Here is a 13,738-nt window from a genome sequence, read left to right on the forward strand (position 1 = left end):
GGGCTCGTTCCTGCCGCCAGCGGGGTGCGGACAGGGAGGCCGCGAATCCGCTTTGCCCGGCTGCGTGGAGCGCGGGGAGAGGCGGCGGTCCCGGTCCGGGGGCAGCGGGGTCCCGGTCCCGGCCCGGGGGCAGCGGGGTCCCGGTCCCGGTCCGGCCCTGCTCCCCTCGGCCCCGGGCCGCTGCCGCCGTTGCCCGGTGACCGCTCCTCTCCTTCCTGACCCTGGGGCGTGGCCTCGGTCCAGCCAATGGCAGCCCGCGCGTCTTTCCCTCAGAGCCCACCCCGCCACTTCGGACCAATCAGCACCTGTATCTGCCTTGAGGGACAGCGCTTGTATCCAATGGCGAGGCGAGGTGCGCGAGGCGGGGAGGGGAGGCGGGATTAACGCGGAGCCTCTGGCGGGGTGTGGGAGCAGGCTCGGTGCGCGGATTGGCGGGAGAGTTGAGGCCCCGCCTCTTGGGGCGTGACCATCGCTGTAGCAGCCAATGGGAGGCGAGGGGCGGGGCGGAGGAGCCGCGTCGTTGCGGGCGCCGGTTCTGAGGGGCCGGGCCGGGCCGGGGGCGCGGGGTGCCGGGGGTGCCGGGGGTTCCGGGGGTCCCGGGCCGGGCGGTCCCGGAGGGTTCGGAGGGCCCGGCGAGTCCCGGCGCCGCGGGCACGGCGGGCTGGTGAGGAGCAGGCTCACCCAGGGCTGGGAGGAGGGCGCGGGGAGGACGCCGGGCCGGGCCTCCCCATCGCGGTGACAGCGCCGTGCCGGTGTCCCTCTCCCCGGACGGGGACGGCGGCTGTGAGTTGTCCCCGTGGCGCTGTCCTGGGCCTGCTTCATTTTCCTTTCCCATCACCTTTTAGAGAGATCCGTGACCTTGTGGCATCGCGCAGTTGACAAAAGCCCTGTGGGAAGTTCCGGCGCTCCGGGGCGCGGAGGGGGCGGCCGTGCCCGGGACGCAGCGCCATGCTGCTGCCGGTGCGGCGGGGGCCGGCCGGGGATCCCTCGGTGCTGCGGGCCCGCTGTCCGGCCGTGTGAGCCCAGCCCCGGAGATGGGTGCGCGCAGCGCCGCGGCCCCGTGCCCCGCGGAGCGCCCCGGGTAGCGCTGCCGGGACAGCTGCCCAGAGCCCCGGCACGGACGGCATGGCGGTCAGCATGGACGATGATGTTCCGCTGATCCTCACCCTGGACGACAGCGGCAGCAGCGCCTCGGCCCCTCTGGAGGAGCTGGATCGGGAGGAGCTGCCGAACGAAAGTAAGAGCCCTTTGTCGGTGCCTGCCCGGTGCTGGTCCCTTTGTCCCGGTGAGACTCCCGGGGCTGTGGCTCGGTGTCCGGGGGCTGCCCGGTGACAGCCGGTCAGGAGCCGCCGCTTGTTGCTCACAGCCCCGTGTGACGCCGCGGGGCCCGGACAGGTCCTTCCAGTGCTCTTGCTAACACACAGCTTTGTGCTTCCCCCCGTGACCTTAATCCCTTTCCTGCACGCTGTCCCAGAGCCTCTCCTTCCCTTGGCACTGTCCCACTGCACTTATCTCATGTTTTCCTAGCACCATAAACATCTGCACTTTGGGAGATGTTTTCTGTTTCTAGTTTACATTCTGATCTTTCCAAGAAAGGAAGCTCTGATAAATCCCTTCCACATCTTTATTGTGTTCTTACCAAAGAACCTGGAGTACTTTCAGACAACACATGCTGTTCAGTGGGGCATAGCCAGCCTGTGAGCACTGGCAGGGGGAAAACAGCAGCTATCATCCCTCAGAAGCTTTGTTTTTCTCCTCAGCGTGTCTTCATTGAAACCTTCACCCTGCAGCAGGCTGGATGTGGCCAGCAGATGTGTCTGAGCATGTTCAGAGAGTTTCTGCTTGGTGTTACCCCTCATGGATGTATCTGTGCACTTTTGTCCAGCACATCCCCGTGACTTCCAGCTGCAGGTGCACACACACAGGTCTTGTGATCCTGCTCCAGCCCTTGCTGCTGCAGGCTGGACATTTGGAACAAATGCATCATTTCCTGGCCAGGCATCCCTTTTTTCCACATTATATCTCTGTGCCATACTGCCTCTGAGATTTGATTCCTCTTGCAATAAGATGAGTTCCCTTATGGCTTCCCAACTCTGGAATTAATTTTGGATAATCAAGATTCTTCCTCCCTTCTCCTCCTCCTCCTCCTCTGCCACCCCACAGTACAGATCCCTGACTAAATTGCCCAGCTGACTTTTTCTGAGCTCTGTTTTATCCTTGCTTCATCCCATCTGTTTGTCTTTTAAAGTTTAGCCCTCTATTTTTAAGTTAAATGGAAGAGAGATTTCTTTCTCCATCCACGGGTGTATTTATAGGATTCCTTGTGACTAATTTTAATCACTCTTCCCTCTTTCTTTCCCCCGCCTCCCATCCTTTCAAAGAAGAAGTTGTGTGAGGCTTAACAATTGCTTGAAGCCAGCATGACTGTGTTAAAGCAGAGGCATGAGAATGAATGTATTAATAAATAAAATTCTCCACATTGAAATACAGGGAAGTTCTTTAGGGACCAATTTTGTGCTTCTTAGAGGATCGCTGTGTGGTTTTTGAGAATTCATTTCCTGGCATCCTTCAAATGAAATGTCTGTTATTTGTATGTTTTAATCACTGTTAAAGTTGGATTTGCTGCAGAAATATAAAGCTTATGCTATGGAAGCAATAGGGAATGATACAGAGCCTTCTGAAGTCAGGGTGGGATGGAGGATTAGGAGGGGAAGGCTGGCATCAACAACTTGAAAGGCACCTTTATCTCTGGGAAGTGGGAAGCTTAAATCAGGGAGGGAGCACACTGACACCAGCACTGGCAAAAGTAAGCTTGTTTAAAAACCAGGCTGTGTAGTCCAGCTTTTGCTCTTTGCCTGCACAGAAAATCTGCTGTGAAATGCAGCAAAGTTGTGTCTCGTGGAGGCTGTGAGGAATCAAATGTGTCCCCTCTGCTCTGCCTCCCCTTGGCTGCTGAGGACTGGAGTGGCATTAACAGAACTGTGTGGTGTGGTGTTTTCAGTCAGAAGCTTTTCTTTTCCAGGGAAAAGTGTGAGAAGTGCTTGTCAGGGGAGAGAGATCCTGCCAGGGTGAAGGTGAGGACATGGGGACAAGGAAGGTCAAGGAGGCTCTTTCCTTCTGGCTTTGTCTTCCCTTTGCCTAAACTCTCATAAATTCATAAACTCTCTCAAAAATTCTCAGAAACTCTCCAAATTCAGCCAGAACTTGGAGGAACAGCTCCCTCATTACTGTGCCTGGCCATCATCAGCTCCAAGGGATTCAATGGCAGGTTAAACACAAAACTTTCACTGAGCTATGTGCCCAGAGCAGGCTGGGACTGTCTGCAGTGAAGGACCCCCCGTCCTCTTCCAGGTGACACCTGGGGAAAGACAAAGTGGCTGTAGCTGCCCCTTGTTCAATCTTATGATTGAGGCTGCTAATAATTAAATCTCACCCTTGCTTTGTGTTCCTGTGTGCACAAACTCCTCTAAATTGTGGCCCATTCTCCAGCCTGTCACAACCATGTCACTGAGTGCTCTGTACCTGTGGGGTTCAGTGTATCAGCTCTTGTGGCTTTTAAGGAACTTCTTGTGCTTTTAAATTAAAAAAAAAAAAAACAAAAAAACAAAAACAAAAAAAAAAACACCCAAAAATACTGTCCATGCTCTGGCTTTGTTCCAGTCAAGTCTTTGGACAAATGAATTTGTAGTTGTGGATTCTTGGTGCTGATTGCCTGGAACTGGAGACAAGTTTCTGGCTTGAAATAAGTAAAAAACAGGGTTTTCTGAAAGCAAGCCTGTAGCAGATGTGAAAAGAAAGGACTGAAGTGCAGGAGTGAATTCCTTCCCAGACCTTGCAGGAGAGTTCTCTCCTGGGTAAGTGGGTGTCTTGGGGTTAGAATAAAAGAGAGCTAAAGGAGAAAATTGTGTGGAAAATTGCATTCTTAAAGAAAATGTCCAGCTGCAAAAATTAATCTCCCAAATCCTCCAGCTCTTAAGCATTTAATGAGAGAAAATACTTGCATGGGGAGGAATATTAAACTCTGCCTTGCTTGGCTTGTGCTGGGACACAGGGCTTCCAGGGAGCTCCCATCTGCAGCCACCACAAAGGGTCAGAATCCAAAGTTGACAGGAATTCAGACCACATCCAGAGCAATGTGCTCCCTGTGGTGGTGCTGATGCTTTTCTGACTCTGCTGTGTAGGGGCTGGGTGATTTTTCTTTGCAGCTCCAGCAGCTGAAGGAGACAGGGAGAAGCTCTTGCATCACCTGGATGCACAGTAATAGATGTGAGCTGCCCTTCCCTAGCACATTTTATCTGAACATCTCCTTACAAACTCCATCGAAGCTCCCCAGCCCCTGCCTGGGGGCAGTGACTAATAGGAGACTGAATTTCTACAGAAGGCAAGAAGGGAGATGTGAACCTGGCCTGGCCTTTCCCAAAATCCTGTCCTGAGAGTGATGAGGACCTGCCAGGGTTTAGTGATTTCCCATCCCTCCTGAACTCCTGGGAAGTGTTTGAACAGAGCTCTCAAAATACCTCCTAAGTGCAGTGTCTGTTTCCATCTACAAAGGCAGCCTGGATAGCCTTGAAACTCTAGGACAGTGTCTCTCCTTGAGCTGATGGGAGCTATAAACAATAAATGAGTGCACATTGATTTATCCTGTATTAGATCAGATACAAGATTCTCCTTTGCCTCCTGCATGGAAATTGCTGTAGCCTCAAGTAGAGTTTCAGTGTGTTCAGAGCAGAAAGTACAGCTCAGAGTGTTGCACATGGAACAATGGGATATTGTCTGTTTTCCCACACAATGAGTGGTGGCAGGGGGAAAGAAGTCATCTTTCAACTCTGGGTTTTTACAAGAAAGCCCACTGCATCTGCTATTGAGGTAAAAACTAATTATTAGGGAGGTGGGGGAGCAACTGCAACAGCCAAGAGCGATGTTTTCTAGAAGGATTGTTGGAAAATGGGAACTTGCAACTACTTTGAGTGAGGTGCAGTCTCACTTTCTGCTGCCTGAGAAGTGAGTTGCCAGGAAAACCAGAGCCAGCCTGGCCTTTTGGGAAGGTGAATTACTTGGGAAAGGGAATACATGCTTGGCACTGCTGGGGACGAGCAGGTGGCCCAAGGTGTGTGCAGAAAATGAGATTTCTCTGTTGGTGAGGTTGGAGGGACTGCCCCAGGAGTGCTGGGTGAGGAATGTGGGTAAGGAAAGCCCAGGGCCTGTTGGTAGAAGAGTGTGTGGGGTCTGCTGGAAGGGACAGTTCCCTGATGGAATGTGGGAAGAGGCTTTCAGCAGAGCTGTTCCTTTTGTAACTGGCTGCTGGAGACTCAGGTGGTGCTTCTGAACACAGAGTCTAATTACAGCATTAAAGGATCTTGTAGACACCAAACCTGTCTTAAAAAAAAAAAAAAAAAACAAAACCAAAAAAGCATCCTTTACCAAGTCCCAGCTAGACAGTTGAGATTGGGGCAGTTAATGTTCTTTTTGAGGCGTGTGAATTACCTGGATTTTGATGTGTTCGGTAGCCAATGCAACGTGAAGTGACAGAAATCTCTTCTGTGTTGGATCTGGCTGTGTTGTATTGGCAGTGAGAGGGTTAAGCCTGTCCATGTGGTCCACAGCTTCAGCCCATCTGGTCATGGAATCATCTCAGAGAATCCAGAGTGGTTTGGGTTGGAGGGGCCCCAAAACTCATCCTGTTGCAGCATCATGCCAAGGGTGAGACTTCCAGGTGTAAAACAATTCCTGAAGGGCTGAGGAAGCAGAGAATAAACATTTGGGAAAACGCTGCAACCACACAAATTCTTGGGACCTGTGCTTCTTGTGGAGGCATTCTGGCTTTGCTACCTTTGAAGGAAAAGAGGCATTTCACATGTCAGCCACCTGGTAGATTCAATAAATCCTACAGGATCTGTAGGGTTTGATCCCTGTGTGGAAGCAAGGGTTGTTTCAGAGGTGGCTGTTTGGGCTGAGGCGCTGGGTATGAAATGCTGTAGCTAATTAAGGTGAAGGAATGAAGGGGATGAGGGAAACAAGCAACTGCTTGCTTTGGACCTGGCAGATTCCAAGATTTCTGACAGCCAGGCTCTTAAAAGCCTTTTGGATTATCTGGTGCCTTTCTTGGATGCTGTGCAGGATATTTCCTCACGTCATGGCCCCTAGTTCTACCAATTTGCCTTTAATTAGTTCCAGCAGCAGCGCTTCTGCTGCTGCCTTTGGAGGTGAAACATGGCCAGAGCACAGGACTGGGATCTCATTTTGGGAAGCAGCTCCTCCTTGCACCTAGGGTAAGTCAGGTACTGCCACTGTGTCACAATCTCACCTGGAAAGTGCTGCTTACACCTGCTAATCAGCAGGAGTGGACAGGTAGGCTTCGTTCCTTTGTTATGAGGAGGTGCTGTTTTGCATTGCTGTGCATGATTCATTTTTCTTAATATGCACCTGCTTAAAATTTATAGAGAGAGGAATTTTTTCCAAAGCACGAGTGGTGGTTTTGTGGTGGATTGTTGGTTATGCCTCTGAAAGTCTCATTTCTCTGACCTAACAGCCTTGCATGCTGCAACTTCTGCCAGGGCTCCTCTAATCCTTTCCTGGCCTAGATCATTTTAAATGAATGTTTTAAGCAAGCAAAGCGAAGCAAAAACTGCCTCTGAGATGAGTGAGGGGTGAAAATCTTGGAAAGGGAAACGAACACCCAAAACATAAGGAGATTATTGTTTTCTCCTTCACCACAATTCGTTTCCCTGGGTGATGAGCTCTGTAAGCTCAGAGGAAGGAGGGAAATGCTGCTTTTTAGAAGATGTTGGGGATCTTTTGCTATGATGTTAGAAATAGTGAAAAATATGTTTCTGCTCTGAACTGTCCTCTGGAATGTCACTCGTCCTGAGAATTCGGGTTTTAAGGCAGGGCTGTGCTGAAATACTTGAGTAGAGCTGGTGCCTTTCTTTGATGAGAAAGAGCCGTGTGTTGTCCAAAACTCAACAGCGTTTGTGGGGAGACATTCTCACCCTGGCTCTGTGAACGTGGTGCCTGTAGAGGAGGAACCCCAAGCACAGTGAAGCACCAGGAGGTATCGAGGGCTGCAGTCATTGTGGGTATTTTTTCCAAGCCTTCCTTGTTTTCTGAGCTCTGCAGGAGAGTGGTTTGCACAATGCACACGTTGTGTGTCTCACAGTGGGATGCTCTGTCAAACAGAATCTCTGCACTGTTGATTCTTTCACGCAGAGAGAAAAAAAAAAAAAGAAAAAAACCCAGTGATTTTTGTCTTGAATGCCCCAAGCTGTTCAAATCTGAGCTGGTAACTGCATCTACAAGGTAGAGAAGACTTGGGTTAGTGTTCCATTATCCTAAATTCAAGTGGTTCTTTCTCCTTTGTCATCTCCTGGAGCACTGGGGATGGAGATCATCTCACACTGTAGATCCAGGGGGGATCCTGCAGAGTGGGGCAAGGAGTCTGGAAGCTCCACACCCCCTGAAGATGGGAGTGATGACCTTGATGCTTTGAGGGAGGGAGCCCCTGCCCTTTGTGTCTCTTCTCCAGCACATCTCCCATCTTTTTGGGCTGAGAGCAGAAGAACAGGGTGTTTCCTCCCTGAGCTGATTGCTTTCATTGGAAAATGTGGGATAAGGGCATGTGTTGTGTCATCAGGGGGCTCTGCTTTTTTGAACAGGTGGTCCTGGAATTATAAAAGATGTTAAGGAGTTTGAAAGTGTTGGAGCTGCAATTTTCAACTGACAGCTTTCCAGCTCGAACCGGTCACTCCTCAGCCACCACAGCTGACTTGGAAACATTTGGCTCGGGAAGCGGAACAACAGTTGGAAACAAATAGTGATTAGTTTTTTCATGGCTTCCCAGGGAACGCAGCACTTTGTTCGTTTCCCCCCTCATTTTGTGGTTCCTGTGGATTTTTAAGGCACTGTAGATGCAGGATGTTCAGTTTAGCCAAGCCTGCGTACTGGCAGATTAAAATGAGCAAAGGCTGAGCACGCTGAGTTCACTCATCATAACCAATATGATGCTTCTCAGAACTTCCTTTGCCCTTGGTGTCTTCACTGAGGAATCCTGCCTGCTGCCGTCAGCCCCCCTGCGTTGAAATCCCATTTTACCCATTTCAGTGCTGTAAGAAGTGCTGTATAAACTAAACAGGAGCATCTGTGAAGTGGTTAGAGTTGTTGTTGATTGCCTTTTCCTTATTGCCTTCAGGGGATTTAGGCTTGAATTTGCTGGAAGTAGAATTTATGAGGCAGAACGCTCCATTTCTGATCCTTAAGCCGGGGAGAGCGCGGTGAATTTGATCGGGCTTTTCTCCTGCCCCCCGTGTCTCTGGCTTTTGAGCTGGACCTCGCAGGGCTCTCTCTGTGTCTTTAACATAATTGCTTTGTGCATGTGGAGAAGAAGGCTGGTTTTCACATGGCTGCTTGCTTTCTGGGAGCTGCAGGAGCAGCACTGGGGTTTGGGCCATCTGTGAGTGGTTCTGCAGGACATTTGGGCACCTGAGCCTTACCTGGGGACAGGGAGGCACCAGAGGTGAGCTGGTGTTGGTCCACAGCAGCACCTGGGCTTGGGGACAGATCCTGGGCATGGCAGGAGGACACTGAGGGGGTTTGGAGCATCCAGTGCTGCTTTTACAGTCTCGATCTGGTGATGTCTGTTTGGAACAAAAGGCTTTTCTTCTCCTGCTTGTGTGTGAGGGAAGGAAATTTAGGTTGTGTCTCTCTGCACAGCTGTGTTAAACCCCCTGGTTCTGTGGGGCTGGACATCTCAGCTGCACTTGCATTTCCCACCTAATATGTGTGTTTCTCTATTGCCACTTGGGAATGCCTGTGTTTTATTCCAGCTATCACTGTTTTGCAGAGAGAGAGCATTTTCACTATCCCCCACAGATCTGGGAAAGTTTATGGCACAAAAACAAAGTGGATGTCACTGGAATGCACAAATATCTTCCTGGTCTTCATTGACCAAATGAAGAAATGCCTGTAGAATTAAGGGATCAATCCTGGAAGTGGGAGCACTGAGGAAAATTTTGACATTTGGGTCAGAGGTGTGAAGTGACCAAGGCAAAGCCCCTTCCTTTCAAATACAAGGCTGGTGGCAGGACCTTATCTCTAGTAGTTTGAAAGGAGAAGATTTAAACAATCTAAATTTTCTATACTTTGAGGCAGCACAAATGCCTAGAAAGCAGAAATGTTCATGGAAGCTCTAAAGCTGTTGGAGAGGCAGCAAAAAGTCACAGTACCAACATGCCTGGGCTGGCTAACACAAAAGATATACAGATATTTAGATGAATATATATATATATATATATATATATATATATATATATATATATATCAAATTAAGGAATAGCACCTGGGAATGGAGGAAAATCCTGAAGAGAAATGTGGTCAGCAGAGTTCAAGGTGCTCTAAAGGACTTGAGAAATAAAAAATCATATTAGATGAATCCAGCCTGTCAGGAGTTCAGGGTTTAACACTCCAATAGTGCTACAGGGAAGCTCAAGAAATACTGAATATATTCTATATTTGCTGAACAGCCAGATGACACATCATTGTATGACCTATTCTTCCATCTCCACAGCGAATAGAGATTAAACAGCTGATTCTAAAGGCTGGCATTTAAAAATCAGCAGATGACTTTCGCTTTCTGAAGCTGCAGCTGAGGCAGTCTGTACATTGCCGTGAGAGTGACTTTCTTCCAGCCCCAGAAGGTGTTTTGCACCAGGCAGGAGATTGCAGGCCAGCCAGCCAAGATTTCCAGGCAAAACAATGGGAAACCAGCAGTAGCTCTTCTAAAATCTGAATTCAAATGATATTTTTTGTGTGTGCAGAAGACTTTTGAAGTCAGAGTTGTCCATTTGCTGAAGATGTGGTTCTGTGTGAGGGCTGTAGGACTTGCAATAAGGACCAGTTGAGAGAAAAGCAGCTGTTCAGCAGATGTCACATTAATGGTTTAACTCCTTCCTTCCTCTTCAGCCATTAAATGCAACCTCCACTTGCTGCCAGCAGTGGTTTCCACCAAATGTGCAGAAGCCTTTTTTCCTAATGGAGAACAGTTCCCCAGCTCCTGGGGCTGGGGTTTTCCCTGCTCCTTTACACGTGTTTTCCTCTGAAGTTGGCAGCTTCTCTTCCCTTCTGAAGGCCCAGGCAGAGGAGATGTGGCAGTGTTGTATTTCAAAGGAATCAGTGTGGTGGAGTCGTGTTCTAACACTACAAAACACAATTACCTCCTTAGCATTGCTGCACCACAGCAAATAACTCTAATTGGTCTCAGCCTGTCGTGGGAAGATGTTGAGAATTTATTTACTTTAAAATTTATGTCGTTTGCCTGCTATCCCTCTTTCTTCAGGGAAAAAAGAGGTCAGTAAGGCACGTACCTTATTACTGCCTTCTTCATTCTAGTGCTGCTTTGGCCATGCTGGAGGTTTGTTACTCAAATTAATCCTGGTTTCTCCCAAAGCTGCCTCTCTGCTTCCCACTGCTAACTTTGTGACTTCCCTGGAGAGCTGCTGGCGGCTGGAGCTGGCAGTCAGTCCTGGCAGCACACTGCTCTCCTTTAAAAGGCCAGATTGCAGCTTAATCAAACATCTTTCCAAACTGCATCAGGGAAATCCAGAGGCTCTGCTTTGGAGAATTGAAATGAGGAACGTGCTCTTAAACTGCTGACATTGTGTTGTTGCCGAAGCCAAAGCAGATCTTTAGTGTGTTAAAAGAAGGAGACACTGGTTTCCCTTTTTGGAACAAAAAGAGGAAATTCCTTCATGTAACAGGATATGTTAAAGAAATGCTAGAGCTGAGGGACTCTGATATTGTCTCTTTCCATTACTTCCTCAAAAATTATGAATTAGAAATGTGTGTGTGTGTATTTCACGTGTGGCCTCTCTCTGCCTTAGGCAGAGCTCTCGCCTGTATTTTTCCTTTTTGGTTCGGTTCAGCAAAACCTTAACTGCTTCCAATTGTTTTTTCCATTCATTAGCTGTTCCATAGAGCCCCTCAATGACTCAGATATTTAATTCCAGTTATGGTATAATTTCATCTCAGTGTGTGTAAAGCCTTTGTTGCCGTGATACGATCGGACTGATGAGATTATGGAGTGTATTGGCTGCTGAAAGGAGGGATAATGTGAGTTGTAGGTGATCCTTCTGTTGTGGCTTTGGCTTCTCCTTTTTGGTGGTGTAGTGGTTCATTTGTTGAGATAAGAAATAAAGGATATGAAACCGGCAGCAATTTGGCTTGACACAAGTGAGGTTCTTAATTAGAGCTTCCTAATGCAACCTTTCATTTGTGGGACTTTTACCGAATGAAAATGCTTTGGATTTGATTTGGCAGCTCTGTTAAGGCAAGAACTCCTGTGTTCCACAGTTTTATTTTGAAGGAGTGCCTGGTTCCAGCTCTCCTTGTGATATTTCATGGACTCTCAGATGCAGGAGGATTTAATCCCACATCTGTCAGGAGGCAGCTTTGTGGAACAGGGCTTAGACAGGGGATGGTTTGCATCTGTCAGTTCATCTCCAGCTGCCGAAGTCTTGCTAACCTAATTATGGATTCCAAACATCCCAAAAAGGAGGGATCTGCCCCTCTGCCTCTTGCTGCTGTGTTTTCAGCAGTGAAAGTTGTCCCAGGATCAAACAGTTCCTGGCCAAAACTTCCCACATAATATTTCAAGAGGGAAAAAAAGCTGGAGTGACTCAGGGATGAGATCAGAGGAGAGCAGGTGTCCTGGGGAGACGAGGCAGTGAACTGCACAGATGAGGATCTCCAACCAGCACAGCTTGGCTGCTGTAGATGGGGAAAATTGTCCTCATCCTCCTTTTCTTGGAAGTCTTTAATTTTTTTTTTTATTCTTTCTTACAAATGTCTGTCCCCAGGAGGGTGGCGCAGGAAGTGAACGTCCAAATGAATCATCACCTCCTGAGCTGCAGAGCAAAGGGTTAACTGGCTCTGCCTCACTCAGAGCTCCTGGATGGAGCCAGGCTTTCTGCAGGGGCTCAGCCATTTCCTGGCATGCTTTAGCCCTCGTGGCACGGTGCTGGTTTGTGCAGGGGGGTTTCCATGTGTGCCGAGGCTGCAGCGCTGCCCCGATGAAGCGGCGCTGGCCGTACGCTGTGTGCCGCGCCAGGAGCTCGGCAGCACCACCGGCAAGAGGCAATGGTACAGAAAATGTCACTTACCATGCTGAGGGACATCTGCTCCTCCTTCACGAGGATTCAGCTCCCTGTGGTGCTGGAGGCAGGATGTGAGCTCGTGTTGCTGCATCCTCCAGTCAAGGCGAGGACGGTCGGCTCCAGCCGCCTTTTACCACTCACAGGAAGTGGCAACGTCCGTGTTTTTTTAAAAAACTTTCCTGTGTTAAATAGGAAAAAGCTGAAGTGACTTTATTTGTTGAGCTTCACAGCAGTGAGTGCTGTGAGAATACAGTAAGACAAAGAGCCCCGAGGCCTTTGCATATGTTTCTGCTGTGCTGTTGTCTCCAAGGAAGAGCATGACTCAGTTACGCTGGCTCGAAATATTCCGAAGTAGATTATTCCTCCTCTAGCAGAAGGGCTTGGCACTGCTCTCTGTTGGAGATGCCCTTTTTTCCTAGGCAACAAACTGACAGCAAATTGTCTCGACTTCCCCGTGGCTGTTCTCTTCCTTCCCACCACGTCCCCTGAAGCAGGACAGGCGCTGGGATGTTTTGGGCAGCAAGGAGCAGTCCTGCGATGCTCCCGTTGGCACGGCGCTGAGCTGGCAGCAGAGGCAGTGATTTCCCTGGCTGGCTGGCTCACCTCTGAGGTGTGTGGCCAAGTGCCAGACCAGCTGTGCTTTCCAGGCAGCTCACAGCTTTTTTTTTCTCCGGGGTAGGTGAGCCTGGCCTTGAAGAGACCAGCATGTGGGTCTCAGATTCAGTCAAAGAGAGAAACTGAGAGTTTCTAGCCAGGCAGAAACCTGGGGAAGAGCTGGAGAAGAATGTAAATAATTCTTTATCTTGTTATTCACATTGTTTAGGTCTATCACTGTGCATCAATGCACCAGTGGTGTGGGTTGTTTTCACTTCAGGACCAATAGAGTTGGTCCTCACGAAGCTCTGTATAAAAGAGCAGTATGTTTTAAATAAACCAAAGTTTTACTCTCAACAGCCTTCTAATCAGTCTTCTCATTCCCATCCTGCCTCAACAACAACACCAGCACATGAGTGTTTTGCCTCAGTGCTTGCAAGGAGCAGTTTCTCATCATCCTCCGTGGAGGAGGGAGGGAACATTAATCCTCTGCAGGTGAAGCTACGGGGCCTGTGAGCCCTTGGGAGGGAAAATGCCATCATTGGTGCTGGGACAGCTCCAATACTTGACTAAAATCTTGGCTTTGGGACTGAAGATGCCTGCACAGATTGTGTTTGGGAAGGGTAGGCAGGCATCTACCTTGTTTCCATGTTTTTTTTTATGGATTTTCACCTTATGTAGTGAGTGTTCCCTGTGGTTCAGCTGATGAGAGCTTTCCAGGAGAGAGGAGTGCTTCTGGAGTGCTGTCCTTCTCCTTGTCCACCCTCACCACAGCCTCAGGGAGCAATGTGGGGAGAGAGTCAGAAACTTCAGCCAGCACAGGGCTCCTGCACTGGGACAGGGCTTGGGTGTGAGCTCAGGAGATCCAGGAGCGCCAAGAGAACCTTTGCTCCTGCTGGGATCTGCCTTCTCCCACGGACTCGTGTTCAGTGCTGTGGGATACAGCATATCTTTGTATTAAACCAAAAACTTGGGCTCTGTGACTGATTTTGAGAATTACA

General features: G+C 49.3%; 1 protein-coding gene across 4 annotated transcripts in view; it reads left to right on the plus strand.

The window, feature by feature from the left end:
• The first annotated feature begins 197 nt into the window (after positions 1 to 197).
• Positions 198 to 13,738, plus strand: part of TPCN1 (two pore segment channel 1) — a 41,078-nt gene continuing 27,537 nt past the window's right edge. For 2 of the 4 annotated variants that reach the window (XM_072936036.1, XM_030285911.4), the window contains exons 1-2: positions 198 to 352; positions 846 to 1,237. Coding sequence is in view for 2 of the 4 variants with exons in the window: in XM_072936034.1 (XP_072792135.1) it covers positions 1,126 to 1,237 (112 nt within the window). In the remaining 2 variants the exon portion in view is untranslated. Of the gene's footprint in view, positions 353 to 499; positions 665 to 845; positions 1,238 to 13,738 lie in introns of those variants that run through there. The other 2 variants (XM_072936034.1, XM_072936035.1) reach the window with 2 other exon arrangements.

The sequence above is a fragment of the Taeniopygia guttata genome, chromosome 15 (assembly GCF_048771995.1).
Source record: "Taeniopygia guttata chromosome 15, bTaeGut7.mat, whole genome shotgun sequence".
NCBI classification, from domain to species: Eukaryota; Metazoa; Chordata; class Aves; order Passeriformes; family Estrildidae; genus Taeniopygia; species Taeniopygia guttata.